Source organism: Lepidochelys kempii, chromosome 25 (assembly GCF_965140265.1).
Source record: "Lepidochelys kempii isolate rLepKem1 chromosome 25, rLepKem1.hap2, whole genome shotgun sequence".
Lineage (NCBI taxonomy): Eukaryota > Metazoa > Chordata > Testudines > Cheloniidae > Lepidochelys > Lepidochelys kempii.
In genome coordinates this window covers 4,083,171-4,110,714 of record NC_133280.1, presented here as the reverse complement: position 1 = coordinate 4,110,714, position 27,544 = coordinate 4,083,171, and the positions used below count along the sequence as shown (strand labels likewise).

The window sequence follows — 27,544 nt, the reverse complement described above, 5'->3', positions numbered from 1 at the left end:
GCCTCACAAATGCTATTGTGGGAGCTCTGGAGCCATCAAATCTATAATAATGTGATCCTACAATGCCTGAAAGTGGGAGAGAGTATACTAATTCTTGTTCAGTCTGAACCCAAGGTGGGGTCTGTGGGGTCATATCTAACAGCCACCAAGATGTCGGGCTTAACAAAAAGGAGATATGATAATTTTCCAAGTTGGGAAAATGAAATCCTCCCAGAGACAGGGGGAGCTGTAATTTGTTCAGAACCAGTCTAGGTTTCTTACCTGCACTCCTAAGGAACATTCTGAAAATATTATTGAATTTTTTTAAAATGAGTTTGAGGAATAGAAATAGGGAGCCCCCACAGGACATAACAAAATTCTGGGAAGGACATTCATTGTCGGTATATTAATTTTATCCAATAAACAAACTGAGGGTTAACACACTCTATCTCCCCAAATTGTCAGCCACTTGGGCATTAATTGGATCTGTATTTATCTTAGGAATGTCCTGAATAGTTTTGAGAATTGGTATTCTTAAATATTTCATATAAGATGATTGCCCTTGAAATTCCCAATTTGAGGAAAGGCCTTTGTGGGCATATTTGTTAATGCCTAAGATTTCTGATTTCCCCCAATTAATTTGATATCCTGAGGAATCCAGATTTATTAATAGTGGTTAGAAGGTTAGTGATGGTAACCTCAGGCTTAGACACAAATACAAGAGCATCATCCACAGAGCATAATTTTGTGCTCTTTTCGGACCACCTTGATCCCGTGAATATATTAACTAGCTCGGATGGCAATGGCTAAAGGTTTTAGAGCTAAATCAAACAGAGGAGGAAGGGGGTAGCCATGCCTCGTATCATTCTGTAATGGAAATGGGGTAGAAATAATACCATTGGTAACTACCCTAGAAATTGGGATAGAATATAAAAGATTCATCCAAGCAATACATGGGTCACCAAATCCAAATTTTGCTAACACAGGAAAAAGACAGTCCCAGACTATGCAGTCAAAGGCCTTTACAGTGTGTAAAGAAATGACACCTAAGGGCAATAATATCAATCAGTTGATGCAAATTATCTGAGCCTTGTCTATTATAAAGTAAACCTACCTGATTTATGTGTATAATATGGGATTGGACAAAGTTCTCTCATACAGCAAGAACTTCAGCTAAAATTTTAGCATTACAATTGATTAAAGAAATTGGCCTGTAATTACTATATAGTTCAAGGTCTTTCCCAGGTTAGGAATAACAGAAATTACAGCTCCTTTAAGAGTAGGTGGGAGGGTTAGCTCATCCTGGGCCTCACTGAACATATTCAATAATCTAGGTGTTAAAATTTCAGATAACATTTTGTAAAATTCAGTTGGGAACCCATCTGCACCAGGAATCTTTCCACCCTTTATTTCTGTTATAGCCTGAGTCAGTTCTGTGATTTCTAGAGAAGCATCTAAAAGTTCCTTTTGAGAGTCCGAGATCTGTGGCAGAGACAACCTAGATAACTTTCTAGTGGACTATCTTCCCTCATCAGCTACATAAAACTGTTGAAATTCTTTGAATATCTGACTGTGTTGTATATAACTTATTGTTGCTATTTGTCATGGTAGCAATCTTCTTTCTGTTCGCTTTTTGCTTAAGTCTATATGCCAACAGCTTGCCAAATTCCCAGCAGTTTTGCTTTAAACAGATTACAGCAAACTTAGCTTTTTGGGACAGATGTTTGTGATTTCATGTCTTAGATTAGGGGTGGGCAAGCTTTTTGCCCTAAGGGCCACATCTGGGTGTGGAAATTATATGGCGGGCCATGAAAGCTCATGAAATTGGGGTTGGGGTGTGGGAGGGGGTGTGGGCTCTGGCTGGGGGTGCGGGCTCTGGGGTGGGGCCAGAAATGAGTTCAGGGTATGAGAGGGGGCTCTGGGCTGGAGCAGGAGATTGGGGCACCGGGGGGCTCTGGCTGGGGGTGCAGGCTCTGGGGATGAGGAGTTTTGGGGTGTAGGAGGGTGCTCTGGGCTGGGATCAAGGGGTTCAGAGGATGGGAGGGGGATCAGGACTGGGGCAGGGGCATGGGGAGAGGCTCAGGGGTGTAGGCTCCAGTCGGCGCTTACCTCAAGCAGCTCCCGGAAGCAGCAGTTACTCTGGTGAGCTGTTGGCAGGACTTGGGCCATGACATCCACCCTGGGGGCCCGTAGGCATGGATGCAAGATCTGCGATCCTTCACAGGGTGTTAGGGATGAACTTCCCCAAGGGGTAGGGGTGTCTTGCACCTTCCTCTGAAGCATCCGGTTCTGACCCCTGTCAGAGACAGGACGCTAGACAAGCAGGGGAATTGGCCATGTCTAAGAGACGGAGTTTAGGGTAATTCTACACAGCAGCGTGAGCCCAGACTCAAGCCAAACCCACCTTGTGTCCACACTGCAAATGCCCTAACCTAGGGCTCGGAGCCAGGCTCCCAGGAACCTGCAGGGCTGGAGGGCCCAAGCCTGTGTTGCGCTGGGTCCTAGGGTCTGGGCCCTATTGCTTTCCTGCGTGCACGTGGCCCTGGCTTGACTCAGGTCCCAGAAGTCCTCTAGATGTACCCCAGAGTTCCCGGCAGCAGACAAGCAGCGCTGCCGGCAGCCAGTGCAGCGGCCACATGCGCCATTGCTGCCTGGCCGAGATGCTCCCTGTTCCTGTCCTCTTGCAGGGCAGGCACCAGCATGCAGCACGCCCAGCCCTGGAGCCACACTGCGCCACTTCACACTTGGAGCCTACATTTTATGTCAAACTTCACAACAGACAAAAATAAATAAAAAATCAACCAACCCAAACCCCTTCATTGAACAACCCAGTTACAAATGAAGAATGGCAGAGTTTCACTGTGACAGTTTGACGGCCCTTCTCCTCAGAACAGGTGCACAGGGGCATTTTCCGGCCTAGAGCTGGAGAGCCCGGCTCTCACATTAGACGGCTGTTCAGTATAAGCCTTCTCAACCTGCCGTCGGTCTACGGAGACGGCCCCCAAAGGAGGCATTATATGGTTTGAGTCCTAATGCGCCTCATGGGTGCCTGAGTCCATCCGTAGCATCGGCACAGTTAGGAAACAGGGTGGGCAGTAGAGTTTTCCCCCAGGCACCATGCCCACTCCTGCTCTAGGACAAACTCTTTGGCCCGAGGGCCACATCTGGGAATAGAGATTGTATGGCGGGCCATGAATGCTCACAAAATTGGGGCTGGGGTGTGGGAGGGGGTGAGGGCTCTAGGGTGGGGCCAGAAATGAGGAGTTCAAGGTGTGGGAGGGGGCTCCGGGCTGGGGAGTAGAGTGTGTGGGGCGGGGGGTGAAGGCTCTGGCTGGGGGTACAGATTCTGGGGTGGGGCTGGTGTCACGGAGTCACAGAGCGATGCTCTGGAACTACTCCATACGAAGCTAGGCAGGACACTGGGGGAGCCTCCTCTCTGTGAGCAGACTGTCTCCAGGGCAAGAAGCTCACACCTTACACAGCTTCGACCTTCCTGGGTCTGACCTCAGAGCACTCAGCATCCCCTTCTCACACCGTGCGCTTCCCACAGTGAGTCCGCCCAGGCGGGGTCCTGGGGAAGCCAGAGGGCCCTGCACCCCAATTCCGCAGTCAGACGTGACTCTCAGCTAGCCAGGAGAGCAGAAGGTTTATTAGACGACAGGAACACAGTCTAAAACAGAGCTTGTAGGTATGGAAAAAAGGACCCCTCAGTCAGGTCCATCTTGGGGCCAAGGAGACCAGAGCCCCACCTGGGCCTCCCTCCATTTCCCCAGCCAGCTCAAAACTGAAACTCTCTGGCCACTCCTCTGGCCTTTGTCTCTTTCCTGGGCCAGGAGGTCACCTGATCTCTTTGTTTTCGAACACCTTCAGTTGGCATCTTTGCAGAGGAAGGTCATCAGTTGCCCGGAGACAGAGTGTTGGCCATTCTCTGTGCAGACGCCATCACACTGGCCCTCGAGGGCTCTGCAACAATCACACCCTTATCCCACCACCTAGATACTTAAGAAATGCCTAGGGGAAACTGAGGCACCCACACAGTATTCAGAGAGAACATTAAGAACTTTCCCACTTCGTTACAGCTGGGGATGAGGAGTTTGAGGTGTAAGAGGGTGCTCTTGGCTGGGACTGAGGGAGGGTGGGAGTTTGAGGTTCAGAGGGTGGGAGGGGGATCAGGGATGGGGAAGAGAGTTGGGGTGCGGAAAGGGATGCAGGCTCTGGCTGGGGGTGCAGGCTCTGGGGTGGGGTTGGGGATGAGGGATTTGGGGTGCTAGAGGATGCTCCGGGCTGGGATCAAGGGGTTCAGAGGGTGGCAGTAGGATCAGGGCAGGGGGTTGGGGCATGGGGAGAGGCTCAGGGGTGCAGGCTCCAGCCAGCTCTTAACTGAAGCGGCTTCCGGAAGCAATGGCATGTCCCTTTCCCGGCTCCTATGCAGAGGCACAGCCAGGCAGCTCTCCATGCTGCCCCATCTGCAGGCACCGCCCCTGCAGCTCCCCTTGGCTGCGGTTCCCGGCCAATGGGAGCTGTAGGGGCGGCGCTTGGGGCGGGGGCAGCGTGTAGAGCAGAGTTCCCTGGCTGCCCCTACATGTAGGAGCCAGAGGAGGGGCATGCTGCTGCTTCTGGGAGCCGCGTGGAGCGGCCCCCAACCCTGCTCCCCAGCTGGAGCGCAGGAGTGGGGCAAGCCCCAGACCCCATTCCCCAGCAGGAGCTCAAGGGCCGTCTTAAAATGGCTGGCGGGCTGGGTCCGGCCCATGGACCGTAGTTTGCCCGCCCCTGGGCTAGAGTGTCAACACTGGTAGGTGGTGGGAGTGCTAGAACTTTGGAATACGTTTCCTTTGACTTGGGCCTGTGCACCACAGTATGGCTGCCAGAGCACTTGGTTTGACCACAGATGAGACCATCCCTAGCCTAGGATTAAAATGCGGTGTAGACAGTCAAGACCAGGGTTCCCTGACACAGGTGAGCTGACCCAAGTCCCACTGCCCCTGGGCTTACATTGCTGTGTAGACATGCAATGAACTCCCCCTGGAGCTAATGACCATCACAAACCTCCCCACCTTCTGCACCGAGTGTGTGTGTGTGTGTGTGGGCGTGTGCGTATAGGCGCCGACTCAGTGGGTACTCTGGGGCTGGAGCACCCACAAGGAAAAATTGGTGGGTCCTCTGCACCCACCGGCAGCTCCCCGCCCCAGCTCACCGCTGCCTCTGCCTCCTCCCCTGAACGCGCTGCCGCGTCCTGCTTCTCCCCACTCCTTCCCAGCACTTGTGCCGCGAAACAGTTGTTTCGCGGCGCAAGCGCTGGGAGAGAGGAGGAGGAATAGGGCAGGCTCCGGGAAGTGGCGGGACCGGGGTGGGGTTTTGGGGAGGGGTCAAATAGGGACAGTGAGGGGACGGAGTCGGGGTAGGGGGGGCGCGAGCACCCACCGACGCCAACAAAAATTGGCGCCTGTGTGTGTGTGATTACCAAAAAAAAATCCACAACAAAACACTCCGCTGCACACACTTCTGCCCCTGCGGAGAGGAGGAGAGAACAAACGCATGACAGATGTTAATCACCGTGCTTAATGCATGGCTGGAAGGTGCCCAGATCCTGTGGTGATGAGGGTGGTATAAGAACCTAAATAGAAGAGAACATGTTAGGCCCGTTCCCTTTTCACTCTGGGCTGACCTTGGGGCTGTTTGCAATCCTGTGCTCATACCAGGATTCTCCTATTGCCTTTTCCAAATGTAAACATCTGTTGCAAAGCAAAGAGCAGACTTACTGCGAACAGAGGCAAAAGCCCGAATCCCTGCGCTGCTCTTTGCGTGCAGCAAACAAGGCGCTGAGTGTAGGCTGTCAAACAATGCTGCACATGAGAGAGAGGAATCCTGCAGGTGTCCTGCAGCACTCAGCCTGACACAGAAAATCACAACCAGCTCCATTCCTTATGGCCTGCTAAAGCCAGAGATAAAGGAACATCGTGGGAGGCTACAGGAGAGGTGAGCTAATCTAGTCGCTCCCAGACTGCAGCCTGCAGAGAGATCCCATGGAACCGGCTTCTCCACGTTTCCAGCTGTTAAAATGCATCAACAAACTTTCCAAATTGCTGTCATTTGCCCCAGGGAAGTGAGGCCGAATGCTCATGAATGGCAAGACAGATGGCTCGTGATCATGAATAGGAGGAGAGGTGTCCACCAGCCAAGGTGTGGTCCATGCTATGAAATGTGTGAGGATGCAGCGTGGGCTGACCCCTCCTCGCCAGAAGGATACTAATGCTTTGTGCTTGTATAGCTCCTTTCAGCGGGGACGTCACAGTAGCTTACCCATGTTAATGAGCATTAATTTGATGCCAGCTATGCCTCTGGGGGATACTGCAGTACTATGTATAGCATAAGGATTAGGGGTCCCATTTTACAAATGGGGAAACTGAGGTGACTTGCCCAAAGCAATGCGAAGTCAGTGGCTGGAGAAGCAACCCTGGAGTCCTGACTCTGGGTCTGCTTATGGAGTGAAAGCTGGGCACAGGCTCATCCACCGAGCTAGCCCCAGTAACAAAGTAGGAAGGCTTCAGAGCGGGCTAGTGAGCTCAATACAGAGCCAGAGCCCATGCCTGGCTTAGGGTGACCAGATGTCCCGATTTTATAGGGACAGTCCCGATATTTGAGGATTTTTCTTATATAGAAGCCTATTACCCCCAACCCGAGTCCCGATTTTTCACGCTTCCGGTCTGGTCACCCTGCCTGGCTTGTAATGCCTGCTCTGGTGCCCAGGCTGCGCTGTCTTCACTGCTCCTGGAGTTAGCTGGGGCCAAGCCAGCTGCAGTAGGTGAGCCCAGGCCAGCTTTCGCTGTGCAGACGGACCCTCTGGCTTTACCACGAGCTCCCATTACCTCTCAGAACCCAGGAGTCCTGGTGCCATTAAATCTCATCTAGTGCAAATCCGTTTATGGTGACTGGGAACCATTCTCTTGTGGATGCATCATTAGTGGGATGGCGGGGTGGCAAAAACACTCTTTGCTCGGCATTCTCCTTCCTCCCAAGAGCGCAGAGAGGCTCCCTGCCTGGGGCAGCTGGAATCTGTGTCCGGCGCCCTTACCTGCATGCTGCATTCCCTGTTTCCTGCCTGCACCTAACCTGCAGCTCTCTAGCCAAAGCCAGCTCTGTTCCCCTGGCCCAGCTGCCGGGAAATCCTGGCCTGGAGCCTTGTACCAGATGAGAACGAAGTCCAGGCAGGAGACTGGCTGGGACCACAGGTCAGCTGGTCACCTGAGCGCACGTCAGCCTGGTCTCTTGGAATAGGTGTGTCCCGCACCTGGCTGTGTCAGCAGGAGGCGGGCCGTGGAACAGGGGAGGAGCCGGAGCAGCAGGTGTAAGCCCCCATCTCCCTGGGAGAAGGAAGAACTGATTGTAAAGTGCCCGAACCTTGCAGCTGACCACAGAATCTCTCGGCCTCTGCACACCTGCTCCGCATAGATCGTCTCCCTTGCTGCTTGGAGCTCCTGGAACCTTTCGTCCCCAGGGCCAGCCCTGCCCATGGGAGCAGCCAGCAGCCTGGGGCTTTGTGGAATATGGCTGTAAGATTTCAGGCAAGTCTCTTTTTCCAGCAGGTGTGTGCGTGTCCAGCGAAACAGCTCCTGGGCCAGTAGCTTTGCAAGTGCTGTGTGTGGTGACAGCCGTCGTGGGGCAGGGGAACAATCTGAAGGGAGAAACAGGGTTTATCTTGCTCCAGTTCCGCAGCAGCCTGTTCAAAGGACAGCAATTCCAGGCGAAGAAAACAATCTTATCCAAGCGGGGGTGGGGAGGGGAGCGGGTCGGGAACTCCCCAAAGGGCAGCGCCGCAGGGTTCCGTTCTCCACTCTTGGCTCTGCACAGCGCTGAGCGCTGTCAGCCGCTCTGCCCGTGTGCAGAATGTTGTGCTGGTGATGGACCCACCCTGGCTCCTGTGGAGAACAGGTACGAGGCAGGCAGCAATCGTGAAAGTGTCCCCTTACGCACTGCCCCCAGCCCTGACCTAGAGGGGCCCCTCCAGTGGGGAGACCAGCCTCGCGGCCCATTCTGCCCCGGGCGCCCGGGCCGAGCGTGACCGCCGGGCATCGGGTGTGATGGCTTCCGTGATGGGCTTGCTCCTCCGTGAGGACTGGCTTTGTGCATGGATTGAGACCTGCCAAACGCATTTCGCATAGGGCCTCCAACAGCCAATGGCAGCAGCTTTTGCTCACTCCCAGCCTGGCTGAGATCTGCACCAGCAACCTAGTTCAAGAGGGAAGGAGATGCAAACATCAGGATGATTCTGAGGAAAGTCTGCTCACAGCCCATCCTGCTCCCGTTAAAGCCAATGGCAAAACCCCCTTTGACCTGGACTGGCTCTGTGCACGGTGCAGACATGCTCTGCATGTGGTTGCACCATCCTATCGCTTCTCATGCTGTAGAATCATAGAATTGGTTGGAAGGGACCTCAGGAGGTATCTAGTCCAACCCCCTGCTCAAAGCAGGACCAATCCCCAATTTTTCCCCCACATCCCTAAATGACCCCCTCAAGGGTTGAACTCACAACCCTGGGTTTAGCAGGCCAATGCTCAAACCACTGAGCTCTCCCTCCCCTCCAGTAACCTGCAAACATTAATTTTTTCAGGCATATCCAGATTTGGGTGGTGGTGTATTTTGCTTTCTTGTCACGTTGTGTTTACTACTTTGCTACGCCAGCTGTTCTGAGAAATCCTGTGCTGGGGGGATGCTCTGTCTGCTGAACCTAGGGATTCCACCTGATGCGTAATTTCCCCTGCAGACGGAAGGTTTGGCTAGAAAGGGGCCTGAATCAGAGCTCCCTCAAACTTTCGGGGTATTTTAAATATGGATCTGAAGTTTGCGGCTTGCTCCCTTCTCTAATTGTATCCTGCAGTGCAGCAACTGCAGGGCCTGGTCTGTTCACTATTGACTGTATCAGCTCTGCAGAAGGAAGCAAGATGATCCAGGTTTGATCAGTCTCTGCAGCTTGTGGATTTCAAACCCTCTCTCCAATTCCTGGAGTCTTTTTGTCCACCTGTCCTTTTTGCTTACACCACCTTTTGGCTGTTTCCTTCTTTAGGCATCTGGATGTCTTTCCTGCTCGGGATTCCTCCTCTTGGGTTGTGGAATGCCTCTTGTCCTGCTAACAGATACACTTTCAGCTGAGGGAATGATCAGCCCGGCTGATCTGCTTGGGTTGGGGGGTTGTTTGTGAGCGGTTTTCTCAACACTGATAAGAGCTTTTGGGCCTGAGCCTCCACACTTACTCTGGTTCGGTGTTGGTGTAATTCCACTGACGCAGTCCTGGGGCTAGGGTTGCCAATTTTGGTTGGATGTATTCCTGGAGCTTTCATCACATGACAATCTCTTTAATTAAAAATTACTCTTTCATTCCTGGAGACTCCCAGCCAGTCCTGGAGGGTTGGCAACCTTGCGTAGGGCAGAGTCAGGGCCGTGGTGGTCACTGAAAAGTGACCAGTCCTAGGTGATGCGGCTGGTGCTGGAGGTTCATTCTCTGGATGCCGGCTGTTGGTTTTTTCACTGAGGGGACAAAGGTGCTGGGAGGGTGGTGCCTGATGTTCAAAACCAGCTGCTGAGGAGGAGCAGAGACTGGGAGATCTCGAGACTTCACCCTTTTCCGGGGCTGGCTGTTAATGCTCAAAATCGTGGGGTGGGTGGCGGCTGGAGCTGGCACAATGGGAGAGCATTTTCCATGCACCTCTGCCAATTTTCTGGGGTCCAGCCTCCCTGCAGACAGTCCTACCCTCGGCGGGGGTATGGTCTGGGTTACTTGATCAATCGCGGATCCTTTCCCACCTCTCGTACACCAGGCTGTCCATCAAGATCTGAACTGCTCGGTGTTTGGTTACCGTAGTTTTGAGACTGCAGGTGCCTAATAACAACCTTGCAGCATGGGCCTGCTCATTCAGAATGCACCGTCTGCTCCATACTTGAAACCAGGCTGAGAACATGCAGGCTTCTGCTTTTACCTTTCTTGGACCACAGACCTCACGCTGCTTAATTGTGCATCAGTGCGCTGGGGAGCAGGGGCTAGGGTATGGGACTGGAGTTCTGTTCCTGGCTTTGTCACTCCATGTGCTCTGGGATTAGTCACGTCTGTGCTCTGTACCTCAGTTTCCCCATCGGTAAATGGGTGATATTATTATTGAACTCTATTATTGGAAACTGCTGTATAAGCACTTACTGTATGTTGTTAACCTATAATTTACCGTTTATTAAATGCTGTACCAGTGCTCATTGTATGTTGTCCTTTGATAGACCGACATGCAGTAGGAACTGTCATCTGTCCTTGCATATTGGCTGACCTGTAGATAAACCCGATTCCCCTCCCTAGTTTGAATAGATACTTTAAAGTCACGGGCCCGTGTGTAACCTGGTGGACTGTATCTGGTGCAGTCTGACCCCTGGGCAGGCCAAGGAGGAGGTCTGCGATAACCCAATTGGTGAGGCTTCTAACATGCAGCTTTTCTAAACTCTGTGGGTTACAATAACTGCAAGCGCAGCATTTGTGGGTCTTTGACTCCTAATCACTCTCTCCCTGGAAGGCAGGAGTTTCATTTTGGCTAAAAGCCCCTCTGCTTCCCACATGGACGTGGACTGCAGACAATTGCACTTGAATCCCCAGAGGAAAGGCCGGTGAGGTGATTCACATGCCGCCCGCCTGATCCATCTGGGGCTCTGCTGCTGCTGTGTCCACTTGAGCTGGGTTCCAAATTGGGGCCGTTGCGGGGCTACTGATGCTTCTCCAGCGTCTGGCAGCCGACTGACTCGGAACAAGCTCCTGTCTGCGTTCTGGCCAAGGCCTGAGTTCTCCAGCTCCCCGGGGCAGGCCGTGGAGGTGGTCAGTGTGTGCCCTGCTCTCCGCACCATGCCAGCCTCACTTGCCTCCTCCAGGGACTCCGCTTACTGGGTTGGTGTGTTTAAGACCCTCTGTGGGAACACAAAGAGGAGGAGTGAGCAGAGATAGCAAGGAGGGGGCACCCGCTGTGTGCTCTGCTAGCTAGTCGCACAGCTTAATTCTCAAGTGCCCATGTGAATTGTTTAGCAATAAGTAACCATGCAGGCTTCTGCTCTTACCTGTTCTTGGATCACTGGCCTCCTCACGCTGCTTAATTCCATGCCAGAGCATGGGGCAAGGGTCTGGGGCTAAGTTCTGTGCCTGGCTCTGTCACTCCATGTGCTCTGGGGTTAGTCACGTCTCTGTTTGCATTTCAGCTTCCCCAGCTGTGAATGGTGCTATTAGTATTCGTAGGATTGAGCTCTGTGAATGGAAAAAGTGATATTTGCACTTATTGTTGTCTTTTGATAGACAAACATCCAGTAGGAACTGTCAGAGGCTGATTTGTAGATAAACTTGGTCCTTCTTCCTAGTTTGAATAGATTCGTTCAAGTCAGGGACCATGTGTGAGGTAACTGACTATCACATCCGATGAAGTGAGCTGTAGCTCACGAAAGCTCATGCTCAAATAAATGGGTTCGTCTCTAAGGTGCCACAAGTCCTCCTTTTCTTTTGACTGTCTCTTGTGCAGTTACTGGCTCTGGGAAGGCAATGTTGATTTTCACAATAAGTAGACGCAGTCCTGGTGGAATTTGCTGGTCTCTTCCCTCCTCCAACTTTCTTTCTCCGCTCCCACTGTTCCCTTCTGGTGGAGAATTCAGGATTAGACCCTGCAAATCTGGGACTGTCTCAGCAGGTGTAATCCAGAACACAGACTAAACTGGGCCCTTTTAAACAGAACCATTATGGGTATCAGGTTCCAGAAATTAATGAAGAAGCTTTCTCCCTAAATGCTCGAAAAACATCAATAAACCTCCCTAATCCCCTGTTGATGTAGACTGGTATAATCCCTGTTTCAGTTTGGGGAAACTGAGGCACGGGTTAATTAAGTGATTTACAGTGCTTCTGTCCCTTGCTATAACACTGCCTCCCTGGCTTCATCTGATCTCATTGCGTTCAGATGAGCCTGCTGTTGACCTCTGTATGCTGAGAGTTGCCGTCTGTTTGTAGCACACTTAGCTTCACTGGCCTGGACACACCCTTAATAGGAGATGCTCTCTCTGCAGCTGAAGGGGCAAGTCTTTTATTTAAACGCTGGGTTTAGGGGGGAGGGGGACATGGGAGCCCTAGCCATGGCCAGTTACCTCCTTAGGAAAAAGGCAGCTTGTTTCTTTGCAGCTAAAAGTGATTTCTAGTAGGCCCAGATCTCTGGGGGTCTAGAGAAGTGACAGGAGCAAATTGGCCACCCCTCCCCCGTCTCTGGAGACTGGGGCAACAATCTGATTTTGTTAATTGACCGTCCTGTTTTCCCCGGGCTCCCAGGTTACAGCCATGGAGGAGATGGTCATCTGGGAGCAGCACACTGTGTCGCTGAGCAAGGTGAGCCGGCCCCACCCCTTTGCTTGTTCACTGCGCTGTCTCCCTCGGGAGGGTGGGCGTCGGGGCTTTCATCGTGGGCGGTGACACTGCGGATCAGCCAAGCCCCCTGACTGGAGCCCTCTGCCTTCCGATGTGACTGGGCTCCTAGCAGCTGGGCTCCTAGCAGCGTGAGCTGCTTCCCCATGGGGCCCTGCTGACGCCAGCCTGGCAGCGCAAGCCAGCTGGGGTGACCCGAGAAGTGCCTGGCCAGTGCCAAGCAGCCCCCCAGCAGCGTGAGCTTCCTTGTGGTACTGAGCTAGTAGCTGAATCTGGCCGTAGGAGCCCCTTCATGGCAGCGATGCAACTGGCCTGCCAAGGAAGTGGCTTACAGCAGGGCTTAGCAGCCACTCAGAAATGCCTGCCCACCCACCGTGCCCTCCCCCTTCCATCTGCAGCCGGCATCCTCTGTGCAGAGCCTGACCTTGTATGTATCTGTCGCACTAGGACCCTCGAAGGGGCTTTGGCATCGCCATCTCAGGAGGCAGGGACCGTCCCAGCGGCTTGGCTGGGGACCCCTCTATCGTTGTCTCAGATGTGGTACCCGGTGGACCAGCAGCTGGCAGGCTCCAGTGAGTGGCTGTTGGAGCCAGAAGGATTCACTGAGGAAAGCGTTGTGAGCAAAGAGGATCCAAACTTCCCCAGGTTCTGGGGTATCTTGGATTCGGGTCCCTCTCTACTCATGAGAGGAAGCAACACTTCAAACACTTGCTGATCTGCAGCTAGGAGTTGCTATCGTCTTCTCTGTTTTGCAGATGGGGAAACTGAGGCACAGAGAGGGGCATGATTGGCTGAAGGTCAGCAAGGGAGTCAGTTAGAACCCGGGAGGTCCTGGCTCCAGTCATATGCTCAGAACATGCCTCGTGGGGGTTGGGAGGCAGGTCTGCTGGGGTCACTAGTGTGGGAGGAAGGGGAGAGTAGCAGCTGCTGGGAAAGTCCCTGCTACGCTAGCTCCCTGAGGGGATCTGCCTTTCTAGCTGCTGGCTCCTGCCTTGGTGTCAGGAGGCAGACTGGGGGGTGGAGTTGGGGAAAGAAGAGGCCAGTGGGGGTGCAGATTGGAGGACATGGGGATTTTGGACCTGGGAGGGTCTCCTGCCCTTTCTGGGGTGGGACCTGCCTTTTCAGAACTGCAAATGAACATGCTCCCCATCAGCAGACTGTCCGGGGGTGAAAAGTGGGTTAGACTGTCACTGCAGAGGCATTTGCCTGGGCTGAGGGGCTGCTCCTAGCCACTCGAGAGCCTTATCGCACTCTCCCCTGTGCCCTGGCAAGGGATCTGCCTGACTTGAGTCTTTCCTTTCCAGGACGAGAGATCACATTGTGATGGTGAACGGCCTTTCCATGGAGAACGTGTCCTCCTCCTTTGCCATCCAGACGCTCAAAACCTGTGGCAAGTTAGCTAACATTGTAAGCATCCTGCCTGGGAGGGGCTGACTTGGCTTGGGTGGGAGGAGAGGTAACAAGGGTCCAGCGTAAAGCCTTGATGTGGGGCAAGTTTTCCCACCTGGATGTTCCACTTGTCTGTCCTTGGATTAAACGCAGCCCTCATGGAACTGGCTGCAACTCCCTTGCGCAGTTAATTCCAGTGAGAATGTGTGTTGTGTCCCTAGCTTGAGTCCTATTCTCACACTCCGTCCTTAACTGGACTGTGATGATGCTACTAACTCCAGTTTTCTGGCCCATCAGAGGGTATAAGCTAAAGCCTTAGTTAGTGGATCCTGGGAACTACAGGCCAGTCAGCCTCACCTCAGTCCCCGGAAAAATCATGGAGCAGGTCCTCAAAGAATCAATCCTGAAGCACTTAGAGGAGAGGAAAGTGATCAGGAACAGTTAGCATGGATTCACCAAGGGAAGGTCATGCCTGACTAATCTAATCGCCTTCTATGATGAGATTACTGGTTCTGTGGATGAAGGGAAAGCAGTGGATGTATTGTTTCTTGACTTTAGCAAAGCTTTTGACACGGTCTCCCACAGTATTCTTGTCAGCAAGTTAAAGAAGTGCGGGCTGGATGAATGCACTATAAGGTGGGTAGAAAGTTGGCTAGATTGTCGGGCTCAACGGGTAGTGATCAATGGCTCCATGTCTAGTTGGCAGCCGGGTCAAGTGGAGTGCCCCGGGGTCGGTCCTGGGGCTGGTTTTGTTCAATATCATCATAAATGATCTGGAGGATGGTGTGGATTGCACTCTCAGCAAATTTGCGGATGATACTAAACTGGGAGGAGTGGTAGATACGCTGGAGGGCAGGGATAGGATACAGAGGGACCTAGACAAATTGGAGGATTGGGCCAAAAGAAATCTGATGAGGTTCAATAAGGATAAGTGCAGGGTCCTGCACTTAGGACGGAAGAACCCACTGCACAGCTACAGACTAGGGACCGAATGGCTAGGCAGCAGTTCTGCGGAAAAGGACCTAGGGGTGACAGTGGACGAGAAGCTAGATATGAGTCAGCAGTGTGCCCTTGTTGCCAAGAAGGCCAATGGCATTTTGGGATGTAGAAGTAGGGGCATAGCGAGCAGATCGAGGGACGTGATCGTCCCCATCTATTCGACATTGGTGAGGCCTCATCTGGAGTACTGTGTCCAGTTTTGGGCCCCACACTACAAGAAGGATGTGGATAAATTGGAGAGAGTCCAGCGAAGGGCAACAAAAATGATTAGGAGTCTGGAACACATGACTAATGAGGAGAGGCTGAGGGAACCGGGATTGTTTAGTCTGCAGAAGAGAAGAATGAGGAGGGATTTGATAGCTGCTTTCAACTACCTGAGAGGTGGTTCCAGAGAGGATGGTTCTAGACTATTCTCAGTGGTAGAAGAGGACAGGACAAGGAGTAATGGTCTCAAGTTGCAGTGGGGGAGGTTTAGGTTGGATATTAGGAAAAACTTTTTCACTAGGAGGGTGGTGAAACACTGGAATGCGTTCCCTAGGGAGGTGGTAGAATCTCCTTCCTTAGAAGTTTTTAAGGTCAGGCTTGACAAAGCCCTGGCTGGGATGATTTAATTGGGGATTGGTCCTGCTTTGAGCAGGGGGTTGGACTAGATGACCTCCTGAGGTCCCTTCCAACCCTGATATTCTATGATTCTAGTGCAGACTAATGCTCGAGTTCATACAACTTGTCAGCTGCTAACACCACCGCTCTGCAGTGTGGATGCAGGCTTGCTCCACTTGAGAGCCGCTGGTCCTCCTGTGCCTTCCCACAATTCCCCCCATGGGCCCAGAGAAACAAACAAGTTCTTCAATAATTAACTGAGAGTGAATTCAAAGAGCTGGCCAGTGAAGCAGTTACTGAAGTGCAAAGAACTATGGGACATGCTCCCAGAAGTCTTAGTTCCACCCAGGAGTCAGTGGAGCGTAGGTGTTTATTTCCCCTCCTACTGTCCTTGTAAACTGCTGGAAATGGCCCACCTTGATTATCACTACAAAAGCTTCCTCTGGCCCCCTCCACCCCCCAGCTCTCCTGCTGGTAATAGCTCACCTTTCCTGATCACTCTTGTTACAGTCTGTATGGTAACACCCATTGCTTCATGTTCTCTGTGTATATAAAATGTCCCCACTGTATTTTCCACTGCATGCATCCAATGAAGTGAGCTGTAGCTCCCAAAAGCTTATGCTCAAATACATTTGTTAGTCTCCAAGGAGCCACAAGTACTCCTTTGCTTAGTGTGGACACCGCAGCTGGAGAGTGGCCGCTCTCACTCAAGAGCAGCAACTCGAATTAACTTTGTAGTGCAGATGTACCCTGAATAAGTGAGGCCTCATCCACTTACACCAGGGCTGAATTTGGGTCCACTTTCTACCAAGCATTTCATGGTTAGCTACAGCCCTGGTTCTTCCACCCCATGGCTTGTTTAGATTGGCATGTCTTGGTCCCTGTTAACCTGGCAAATTACCCGCAGGAATCAACAGCATCTTAAAATATTGCAGGGCACTAACTCCTTGCAAACTTTTAAAATTATGAAAGAGGATAACTCTAGAAATAATTACAGCTTTCAGAGTAGCAGCCGTGTTAGTCTGTATTCGCAAAAAGAACAAGAGTACTTGTGGCACCTTAGAGACTAACAAATCTATTTGAGCATAAGCTTTCGTGAGCTACAGCTCACTTCATCAGATGCTCACGAAAGCTTATGCTCAAATAAATTTGTTAGTCTCTAAGGTGCCACAAGTCCACCTGTTCTTTTTCTAGGATTAACTGTAGGCAATCGCAGCTCAAAGCCAACTGCAAACATGCTGGGGTAGTGAGTAGCAGCACCAGAAGTAAAACTGCATCCGCACTTTTGTTTAAAACTAGATTTTCAAATCTCTCTAAAAATCCATGTACGTAGACAGATCTGAAAATAGGTACGTCACACGTCAGTCCAGGGCCTGGTCCAGAATTTGTAGTAGGAAACTGGGAACCAAATTACCCCATATATAGGCTGCCCCCAAAAATGACCTATTAAAATTTTAGCTTCTAACCAGAAGTTCCTGGCTCCAAGTCCTGTGCTCGCTTCTGTCTCAGGCCAGTGTTGGCAGAGTGGGGGGAGCCTTCAATCAGATGGAGAGCCCTCGTAGATCATGCCCTTCTGAATGGGCCCTACTCGGCAAAGTGGCTCTGGGACCTTTGTTCCTGCTCTTGTGGAGCTGCTCTGAATGCCTGAGACTGCCTCAGGGTATGTCTACACTACGGAATAAGGTCGAATTTATAGAAGTCGTTTTTTAGAAATCGGTTTTATATATTCGAGTGTGTCCCCCCCCACAGAAAATGCTCTAAGTGCATTAACTCGGCTGAGCACTTCCACAGTACCGAGGCTAGAGTCGACTTCCGGAGCGTTGCACTGTGGGTAGCTATCCCACAGTTCCCGCAGTCTCCGCTGCCCATTGGAATTCTGGGTTGAGATCCCAATGCCTGATGGAGCTAAAACGTTGTCGCGGGTGGTTCTGGGTACATATCGTCAGGCCCCCGTTCCCTCCCTCCCTCCGTGAAAGCAAGGGCAGACAATCGTTTCGCGCCTTTTTTCCTGAGTTACCTGTGCAGACGCCATACCACGGCAAGCATGGAGCCCGCTCAACTCACTGTCACCGTACGTCTCCTGGGTGCTGGCAGACGCGGTACGGCATTGCTACACAGCAGCAGCAACCCATTGCCTGCTGGCAGCAGACGGTACAGTACGACTGGTAGCCGTCATCGTCATGTCCGAGGTGCTCCTGGCCACGTCGGCTGGGAGCGCCTGGGCAGACATGGGCGCAGGGACTAAATTTGGAGTGACTTGATCAGGTCATTCTCTTTAGTCCTGCAGTCAGTCCTATTGAACCGTCGTATGGTGAGCAGGCAGGCGATACGGATTGCTAGCAGTCCTATTGCATCATCTTCTGCCGGGCAGGCAAGAGATGAGGATGGTTAGCAGTCCTATTGTACCATTTTCTGCCGAGCAGCCATGAGATGTGGATGGCATGCAGTCCTTCTGCACCATCTGTTGCCAGCCAAAGATGTAAAAGATAGATGGAGTGGATCAAAACAAGAAATAGACCAGATTTGTTTTGTACTCATTTGCCTCCCCCCCTCCCCCGTCTAGGGGACTCATTCCTCTAGGTCACACTGCAGTCACTCACAGAGAAGGTGCAGCGAGGTAAATCTAGCCATGTATCAATCAGAGGCCAGACTAACCTCCTGGTTCCAATAAGAACAATAACTTAGGTGCACCATTTCTTATTGGAACCCTCCGTGAAGTCCTGCCTGAAATACTCCTTGATGTAAAGCCACCCCCTTTGTTGATCCCTGAAGCCAACCCTGTAAGCCATGTCATCAGTCGCCCCTCCCTCCGTCAGAGCAACGGCAGACAATCGTTCCGCGCCTTTTTTCTGTGCAGACGCCATACCAAGGCAAGCACGGAGGCCGCTCAGCTCACTTTGGCAATTAGGAGCACATTAAACACCACACGCATTATCCAGCAGTATATGCAGCACCAGAACCTGGCAGAGCGATACCAGGCGAGGAGGCAACGTCAGTGCGGTCATGTGAGTGATCAGGACATGGACACAGATTTCTCTGAAAGCATGGGCCCTGGCAATGTGGGAATCATGATGCTAATGGGGCAGGTTCATGCTGTGGAACACCGATTCTGGGCTTGGGAAACAAGCACAGACTGGTGGGACTGCATAGTGTTGCAGGTCTGGGACGATTCCCAGTGGCTGCGAAACTTTCGCATGCGTAAGGACACTTTCATGGAACTTTGTGACTTGCTTTCCCCTGCCCTGAGGTGCATGAATACCAAGATGAGAGCAGCCCTCACAGTTGAGAAGAGAGTGGCGATAGCCCTGTGGAAGCTTGCAACGCCAGACAGCTACCGGTCAGTTGGGAATCAATTTGGAGTGGGCAAATCTACTGTTGGGGCTGCTGTGATGCAAGTAGCCAACGCAATCAAAGATCTGCTATGAAGGGTAGTGACCCTGGGAAATGTGCAGGTCATAGTGGATGGCTTTGCTGCAATGGGATTCCCTAACTGTGGTGGGGCTATAGACGGAACCCATATCCCTATCTTGGCACCAGAGCACCAAGCCGGCGAGTACATAAACCACAAGGGGTACTTTTCGATAGTGCTGCAAGCTCTGGTGGATCACAAGGGACGTTTCACCAACATCAACGTGGGATGGCCGGGAAAGGTGCATGATGCTCGCATCTTCAGGAACTCTGGTCTGTTTCAAAAGCTGCAGGAAGGGACTTTAATCCCAGACCAGAAAATAACTGTTGGGGGTGTTGAAATGCCTATATGTATCCTTGGGGACCCAGCCTACCCCTTAATGCCATGACTCATGAAGCCATACACAGGCAGCCTGGACAGTAGTCAGGAGCTGTTCAACTACAGGCTGAGCAAGTGCAGAATGGTGGTAGAATGTGCATTTGGACGTTTAAAGGCGCGCTGGCGCAGTTTACTGACTCGCTTAGACCTCAGCGAAACCAATATTCCCACTGTTATTACTGCTTGCTGTGTGCTCCACAATATCTGTGAGAGTAAGGGGGAGACGTTTATGGCGGGGTGGGAGGTTGAGGCAAATCGCGGTTAGAAGAGTACAGGAGGGCGCGGTACGCATCAGAGAAGCTTTGAAAACCAGTTTCATGACTGGCCAGGCTATGGTGTGAAAGTTCTGTTTGTTTCTCCTTGATGAAACCCCCCCTCCACCCCCTTTGGTTCACTCTACTTCCCTGTAAGCTAACCACCTTCCCCTCCTCCCTTCAATCACCGCTTGCAGAGGCAATAAAGTCATTGTTGCTTCACATTCATGCATTCTTTATTCATTCATCACACAAATAGGGGGATGACTACCAAGGTAGCCCAGGAGGGGTGGTGGAGGAGGGAAGGAAAATCCCACACAGCACTTTAAAAGTTTACAACTTTAAAATTTATTGAATGCCAGCCTTCTTTTTTTTGGGCAATCCTCTGTGGCGGAGTGGCTGGTTGGCCGGTGGCCCCCCCACGCGTTCTTGGGCGTCTGGGTGTGGAGGCTATGGAACTTGGGGAGGAGGGCGGTTGGTTACACAGGGGCTGTAGTGGCAGTCTGTGCTCCAGCTGTCTTTGCTGCAGCTCAACCATACACTGGAGCATACTGGTTTGGTCCTCCAGCAGCCTCAGCATTGAATCCTGCCTCCTCTCATCACGCTGCCGGCACATTTGAGCTTCAGTCCTCTCTTCAGCCCGCCACTTACTCTCTTCAGCCCGCCACCTCTCCTCCCGGTCATTTTGTGCTTTCCTGCACTCTGACATTGTCTGCCTCCACGCATTCGTCTGTGCTTTGTCAGTGTGGGAGGACAGCATGAGCTCGGAGAACATTTCATCTTGAGTGCATTTTTTTTTCTTTCTAATCTTCACTAGCCTCTGGGAAGGAGAAGATCCTGTGATCATTGAAACACATGCAGCTGGTGGAGGAAAAAAAAAAGGGACAGCGGTATTTAAAAAGACACATTTTATAAAACAGTGGCTACACTCTTTCAGGGTAAACCTTGCTGTTAACATTACATACATAGCACATGTGCTTTCGTTACAAGGTCGCATTTTGCCTCCCCCCACTGCGAGGCTACCCCCTCAACCCTCCCCCCTCCCCTTGGCTAAAAGTGGGGAACATTTCTGTTCAGCCACAGGCAAACAGCCCAGCAGGAATGGGCTCCTCTGCGTGTCCCCTGAAGAAAAGCACTCTATTTCAACCAGGTGACCATGAATTATATCTCACTCTCCTGAGGATAACACAGAGAGATAAAGAATGGATGTTGTTTGAACGGCAGCAAACATACACTGCAATGCTTTGTTCTACAATGATTCCTGAGTACGTGTTACTGGCCTGGAGTGGTAAAGTGTCCTACCATGGAGGACGCAATAAGGCTGCCCTCCCCAGAAACCTTTTGCAAAGGCTTTAGGAGTACATCCAGGAGAGCCGCGAATGCCAGGGCAAAGTAATCCTTTCACATGCTTGCTTTTAAACCATGTATAGTATTTTAAAAGGTACACTCACCGGGGGTCCCGTCTCCGCCTGCTGGGTCCAGGAGGCAGCCTTGGGTGGGTTCGGGGGGTACTGGCTCCAGGTCCAGGGTGAGAAATAGTTCCTGGCTGTGGGGAAAAATGGTTTCTCCGCTTGCTTGCTGTGAGCTATCTACAACCTCATCATCATCATCTTCTTCGTCCCCAAAACCTGCTTCCGTGTTGCCTCCATCTCCATTGAAGGAGTCAAACAACACGGCTGGGGTAGTGGTGGCTGAACCCCCTAAAATGGCATGCAGCTCATCATAGAAGCGGCATGTTTGGGGCTCTGACCCGGAGCGGCCATTCGCCTCTGTAGTTTTCTGGTAGGCTTGCCTCAGCTCCTTCAGTTTCACGCGGCACTGCTTCGGGTCCCTGTTTTGGCCTCTGTCCTTCATGCCCTGGGAGATTTTGACAATGGTTTTGGCATTTCGAAAACTGGAACGGAGTTCTGATAGCACGGATTCCTCTCCCCAAACAGCGATCAGATCCCATACCTCCCGTTCAGTCCGTGCTGGAGCTCTTTTGCGATTCTGGGACTCCATCATGGTCACCTCTGCTGATGAGCTCTGCATGGTCACCTGCAGCTTGCCATGCTGGCCAAACAGGAAATGAGATTCAAAAGTTTGCGGTTCTTTTCCTGTCTACCTGGCCAGTGCATCTGAGTTGAGAGTGCTGTCCAGAGCGGTCACAATGGAGCACTCTGGGATAGCTCCCGGAGGCCAATACCGTCGAATTATGTCCATAGTACCCCAAATTCGAGCCAGCAAGGCTGATTTAAGCGCTAATCCACTTGTGAGGGGTGGAGTAAGGAAATCGATTTTAAGAGCCCTTTAAGTCGAAATAAAGGGCTTCATCGTGTGGACGGGTGCAGGTTTACATCGATTTTAATGCTGCTAAATTCGACCTAAAGTCCTAGTGTAGACCAGGGCTCAGAGCAATCTCCCGTTAACGGCCCTTCTCACTCTGCAGCAGCCCAGCACAGAACAAACAGTGCAGTGTGGACTCACTGTGAGCAGAGTGTTTCATGCATCGAGGGGCTCTGGCTGTATTTTAAGGATGACTCTAGACACACCTGACTCGAGAGGCTGTTCCAAAGGCATGAGCCAGCGGGGAGGAAGGCACAATGTCAGGAGGGGGCAAAGGAGACAAAGGGCATGGTTGGGTCATGAGCATGAGCTGAGGAAGGAAGGGATGCGGGGAGGGTGGAGGTAGGCAGGCAATCAGCTATGTTGGGAGGTCCGCGATATGCCATTGCATTGATGGGACTGGCCACTTGTCAGTCTGGCTGCTTACTCTTCAAAGAACAGATGGGACCACGTGGCTCCTGATATGTCCTGTCCCCTCCATGTTTAATCTGAGACAACATGGCTCCTCCTTTGCTCATCTCCCTTTTATCTGTGCCTGTTGAACCATGGAACAGTCTGGATCCCATTAGTTGGCAGAGTCCGTCACCTCCAACGCACATGTAGGAGTTACAGGAAGGGACTCGTGGGGCTGGTCTTCACTTCAGTCTTACCAGTGTAACTATTGTGGCTCGAGGTGTGATTCCTGAAATAGTTACACCAGGCTAAGCCCCAGTGTGGCTGCAGTTACATCAGTATAAAGGCGCCTTGTCCTGGTATAGTTATTTCCCTTTGCTGTACTGGTACAAAGCACCTTTCTATCAGCACAACTGCGTCCTCATGAGGGGGCGCTGAACCGGTTTGTCTGTGCCAGTGTAGTTCAAGGGAGACAACTTTCTAGTATAGAAACCAGGGGGCTCCTCTGTCCCAGCTCTGTCACTGACTCTCTGTGGGGCTTTGGGCAAATAACGTAATGTCTCTGTGCCGTGGCTTTCCCCATCTGTAAATGAAGATAATGTCACTCTTCTCCCTCAGTGAAGTGCTTTGAAATCAGGGGTGGTTCTCTTTTGGGAGTGCTGTTTGTGTCTAACAGAGTACGTGTCATTTGCCAGCCAATTCTTCTTCCTTCCCACCTGCAGACAGTGAAGAGACCAAAGAAAATTCAGCTTCCTGTAACCAAAACCACCCAGCCACTATCCAGTGACTCCTTGCACTCTCCCAACACCGTCCGATATGATTCGGATGAGGAATTCGGGTACCAGGGAGACGAGTCATCGCCGCGGAGCACAGGGAAAGGATACAGGTACGACAGTTACAACCGGAGCAGGCCCCAGGATGACGCAGATTACAGTAGAGGCTACGACGGAGACTCCTCCAGTGAGAGGAGCTCCGGCCACTATCGGGATAACAGCGATAATCGAAGGCAGGTGTCCAGAAGTAGAAGGCGGAGCCAGGATGGCAGCAACAGGAGACAGAGGCAAGACAGTGGCTCTGAAAGGCAGAGTTACCATAGACAACGCTCCACCAATGGGTATGGCCACGAAGAGGACACCAATGGGCTTGTGCTAGTGTCTGGGTTCAAGAGGCTGCCGCGCCAGGAGGTACCAATGAAACCCATCCGCTCTGTTCTGGTGAAGCAGAAAGAGGGCGAAGGTAAGAGGCAGCTTCCCTATTCTCTCTCCACCAACCCCATCCCGTGTTAATGAACCATCCTTCTTCGTTGCAGTCTGGTGGAGGCTGCCTGGCGTGCGGGAGGGACAGAACAGGATGACTTTGAGGACTCAGAAATTAAGGACCTTTAACACCAGCGAGGCTGAGCAGTGGTGCATGGTTCCTACTGGCTGTTGTCTTCACTGCTCTGCCCCAGAGGGGATGCCTTGGGAGGTGGAATTGGAAGGAATATCTTCACTTCTACACACACTGGGTCTGGGGCCACATTGCACTGAGTTAACTAAATCAGTTTAGAAACCGAGCTAGTTAAATGCGTGCAATTTGTGTACGCACACCAGGCCTTAGCGACTGGAGTTTATGGCCTGGCTCACCCTACAGCTAGAGCCGTGAGGGGAGGGCAAGGGTTCCCACTGCGTACTGTGGGCTCATAGCGAGGGCCTGTCTCCCTGATATCCCAGATCTGGTATTTCTCTCGTTCCATTCCCTGAACCTGACTTGTCTGTCTCTCTCCTGGGGCGCAGAATACGGCTTGAAGCTGGGAAGCCAGATCTTTATCAAACACATAACGGAGACCGGCTTGGCTGCCAAGGACAGCTTGCTGCACGAAGGGGACCTCATTTTAAAGGTATGCAGAGGCCTGGAAGGATTGGTGCACTCATCAGCTTGTGCCTGATGCTGGGTTTCAGTGTAGGGTGTGACGCTGTCTATGGGCCGGGCTGTCTGGAGATTCTCGGGAACTCTCTGCACTAGGAAGATGAGGCTGTTTTGATAACAGATGTTAAACTATTTCTGCCGGCCCCAAAATGGCTTTGAAATGTCCGCCCTGCCAGTGTAGATGGGGTAACTGGCTTCAGCATCACTTGAAAGAGGCTGTTTTGACCCCCACCATCAAAAAAGGTTCCTTTCCCCAGTGCAGATGCAACCTTAGAGCTGATGGGAGGCACAGCAGAAACTCCTCTCCAATCTGCTCGTGACTTGGGCATTGCTGTCATGTGGTTCAATGGACCAATATTAAAAAACAAAGTGGTGGGGGGGGGAAAACCAGTAAAAGTTAATAATGCTCCCCCAGCCTTAGGAAATACAGTGTGAAACATGGACCCGCAACCCCACAGCTTGAGAACAGAAGACGGAGCGGGGACCTGATTACAGTCTCCAAATACATTAAAGGCTGTTACAGAGAGGGAGGTGATCAATTGTTCTCCATGTCCACTGAAAGGAGGACAAGAAGTAATGGGCTTAAGCTGCAGCAAGGAAGATTTAGGTTAGATATTAGGAAAAACTCTCTCAGGGTAGCGAAGCTCTGGAACAGGGTTCCCGGGGCGGGCCCTCTGGAATCCCCATCCCTGGAGGATTGTAAGACCAGGCTGGACAAACCCCTGTTAGGGATGGCCTAGATTTACTTAGTCCTGCCTCAGCACAGGGGGCTGGATTTGTGGCCTCTCAGGGCCCTTCCAGCCCAACATTTCCCTGGTTCTATCAACAAGAATGCGCAAAAACACACTCTGTTCCCCAAGCAAATCAATTCTACATGACCACAGGCCCCAAAGTTCCACTCAGACAGCCTGAAAACTGCCCTCTCTTTGACACCACTGTCCCGTGGATTAATCACGATTGCCTACCATTTTCAGTTTGGAGTCTAGCCCGCTGATTAGGTGTATTGCCATAGCACCAAGGAGCCTAGTCGTGGCGCAGGAGCCCAGGGCGCTAGGTGCTGAAAAAACACAGAACAGAGACACAGATCCTGCCCCAAAGAACTGACAATCGGAGTAAAGTTACTCGGATTTATTTCTGACAGCATGTGGTGCATGGAGCTGAGTTTTGGAACTGTGAAGTTTGTGTTCTGTGAGAGCTGAAGATAAGCAATTGACGTATAGTGAGTGATGTCACTTACATGAAAGCATTGAGCTGTAGATATGAACCTATCCTTGTTAGTTTGATTTTTGTAGCGTATTATGGGACGAGAACTTAAATTCTGACTTTTGATTACGGAGGTCTCCACTTCCAGTAAGTTATTACATGCAAACACTCCACACCGTCCAGCGCCTCTTTATTGGTAGATATTAACAGGTAACCGATGGTTTGCTTGTCCGCTCCAACAGTTACGTACTTCTTTTGGCTGCTGAATAGGTTTAGCTGGTTGAGATCATGTGACACAGTGGTGTGGGGATCTGGCCCTCTGGCACGTAGATTAATCTGGGCTCTTTCCTGGCCAGGAGATATGTGTATTCCGCCTCCACCCCTTGGCACTTTGCAGAGGGCAGAGTTCAGGCTGCCTCGGTGTGACCGTGGAGGCTGGCTGGGTAGGGTTCAATTGCAGAGGAGTGGACAGTGTGTGTCTTTGTGAGTAACTGTGTGTGTGAGCGGGTGCTGATAAACGGTTTCACACTGAATTTCCCAGTTTTGTGTGAGAAACAGGTCAAATTGCACAGGACAGAGTGGGGTATGGTGAGTGGGTGTTTTGATGTTTGAGTTTCTGTATTTGAATGTTTAAATTACGGCGATTGCTCCCTGTGTCTTCTCGGTCTGAAAGTTTCTAAGTAATTTCTTGTTCTTCTTTGATTGTTCACGTCCATTCCAATTAGTTGTGCACACGCCACGTGCATGGATGTCGGAAACTTTTCCCCTTAGCAGCTCCCGTCAGGTCAGCAGGGGAGCCCCCTAGAATGGTGCAGGGGATATATTACCCTGCTGGCCCGACCCCCCCTTCAGTTCCTTCTTACCATCCGTGGTGGCGCTGGAATGTTTTCTCTCTCTTGCGAGTGATCCCTTAGCCTTTCAGTCTTCTAGTTAGAGTTCTTAGATAGTTGCCAGTTTGTTAGAACTCCAGAAACAATGGAAGCTAGTTCCAGCACCAGCCTTGGGCTGCGGGGCAAGCCGCAAGCACAGGGTTTCAAAGCTTGCGCCACGTGCTGCAAGTCTATGCCTAACAGTGACCCCCACGAGCGCTGCAAAATCTGCAAGGCCTTTAAGCCGCTCACCAAGAAAGAAAGAGACTTTCCCCTTAAGCAGTTGCTCATGAAGTCGTGTTACAACCACCGGCCTCTGACTGACCGGCCCGGGCCCCAGCTTCCTTGCTGCGAAGTGCCCTGGCATCCCCGCACTACCCGGAACCACCCAGGCACCGTAAATCACTGGCACTGAGACAGGACGACCAACTTCAACTCTGGTCTACCTCTCTGACACCGACTAAGCGGCACAAGCAAGGGGAAAGAGGGCACTCTCCCTGAAGAGCTACTAAGCCGCTCAAAGACGCTCCTGGCATGCAAAGACACAATGCGGGCCCGAGCCAAGAACCAGCACCGTCGACTCCGGCCCCATAGGCCCCATTGAGTCCGGTACCCAGCAGTTTCAGTGCCAACGAAGGCTTGGAGAAGGTCCTCGAACACCCCTCCACACCTGACACTTTTGAGGCAGCAAAAGACCTCACTGACTTGTCAGCGCCAAACCCCCTGCCGTGCAGGGAGAAGCCTCCAGCACCACCTAAAAGGGTGCCATCCAGAGGGAAGCTGGCAATGGTGTGCTGCTCGAGGTCACCGTCATGGCGTCCAACTAGTCCCCTGCGCCCACGACCCAGCGTGAGGTTACGGCACCAGAGGCGAACAAGCCTGCGGCGACTGCACGCCAGTCCCCGACTTACCATTGGTCACCCGGCACCGGAGTATGGACCCGATGACCTCACTGGCACCGAGTGTGAGACACCGATCCCGGTCCCAAGACTCCCAGTACCAGTCGTGGTCCCGGTAAGGCAGGCACCGCTCCTCGGCTCTCCAGCACCCTGCAACTGCTCAACGTTCAGCACCCTCCTGGTCCTCTCCGTTGGCATCCTCCGGCTCCGAGGCCGACTCCGGTCGCTCTAGCAATAGGAGACATTGAACAATATCCAGCAGAGAATCCCAACCAGCATGGCAACCACAATGGCCTCCTCCAGGTCAGTGGCCCTTCTGGACTCCATGGGCCTACCACCAGCAACAGGGCATCTCCTCCAGAGCCTCTAGGTCCGGACAATCTATGCGACGCCATTCCAGGTCACCACACAGGCACGCATCAAGGACAAGGGAGGCCACTCTCTCTAGGCTGCCCCCGGACCCACAAGAGCAACTGGTGCCCCCAAGCCCAATACCAGAGGCGGTGCCTAGCTCTGCGACATCT

The 27,544-nt window shown here is 52.0% G+C and overlaps 1 protein-coding gene across 3 annotated transcripts in view; it reads left to right on the top strand.

Annotated features, from left to right (window-relative positions):
• TJP3 (tight junction protein 3) overlaps positions 1-27,544 on the top strand; it is a 59,878-nt gene that overhangs the window by 7,526 nt on the left and 24,808 nt on the right. The window contains exons 1-6 of one of the 3 annotated variants that reach the window (XM_073324096.1): positions 7,363-7,541; positions 12,302-12,358; positions 12,842-12,966; positions 13,699-13,801; positions 22,864-23,377; positions 23,917-24,020. In XM_073324096.1, the coding sequence (XP_073180197.1) occupies positions 7,524-7,541; positions 12,302-12,358; positions 12,842-12,966; positions 13,699-13,801; positions 22,864-23,377; positions 23,917-24,020 (921 nt within the window). In that variant the 5' untranslated portion in view covers positions 7,363-7,523. Of the gene's footprint in view, positions 1-7,362; positions 7,542-12,301; positions 12,359-12,841; positions 12,967-13,020; positions 13,192-13,698; positions 13,802-22,863; positions 23,378-23,916; positions 24,021-27,544 lie in introns of those variants that run through there. The other 2 variants (XM_073324097.1, XM_073324098.1) reach the window with 2 other exon arrangements.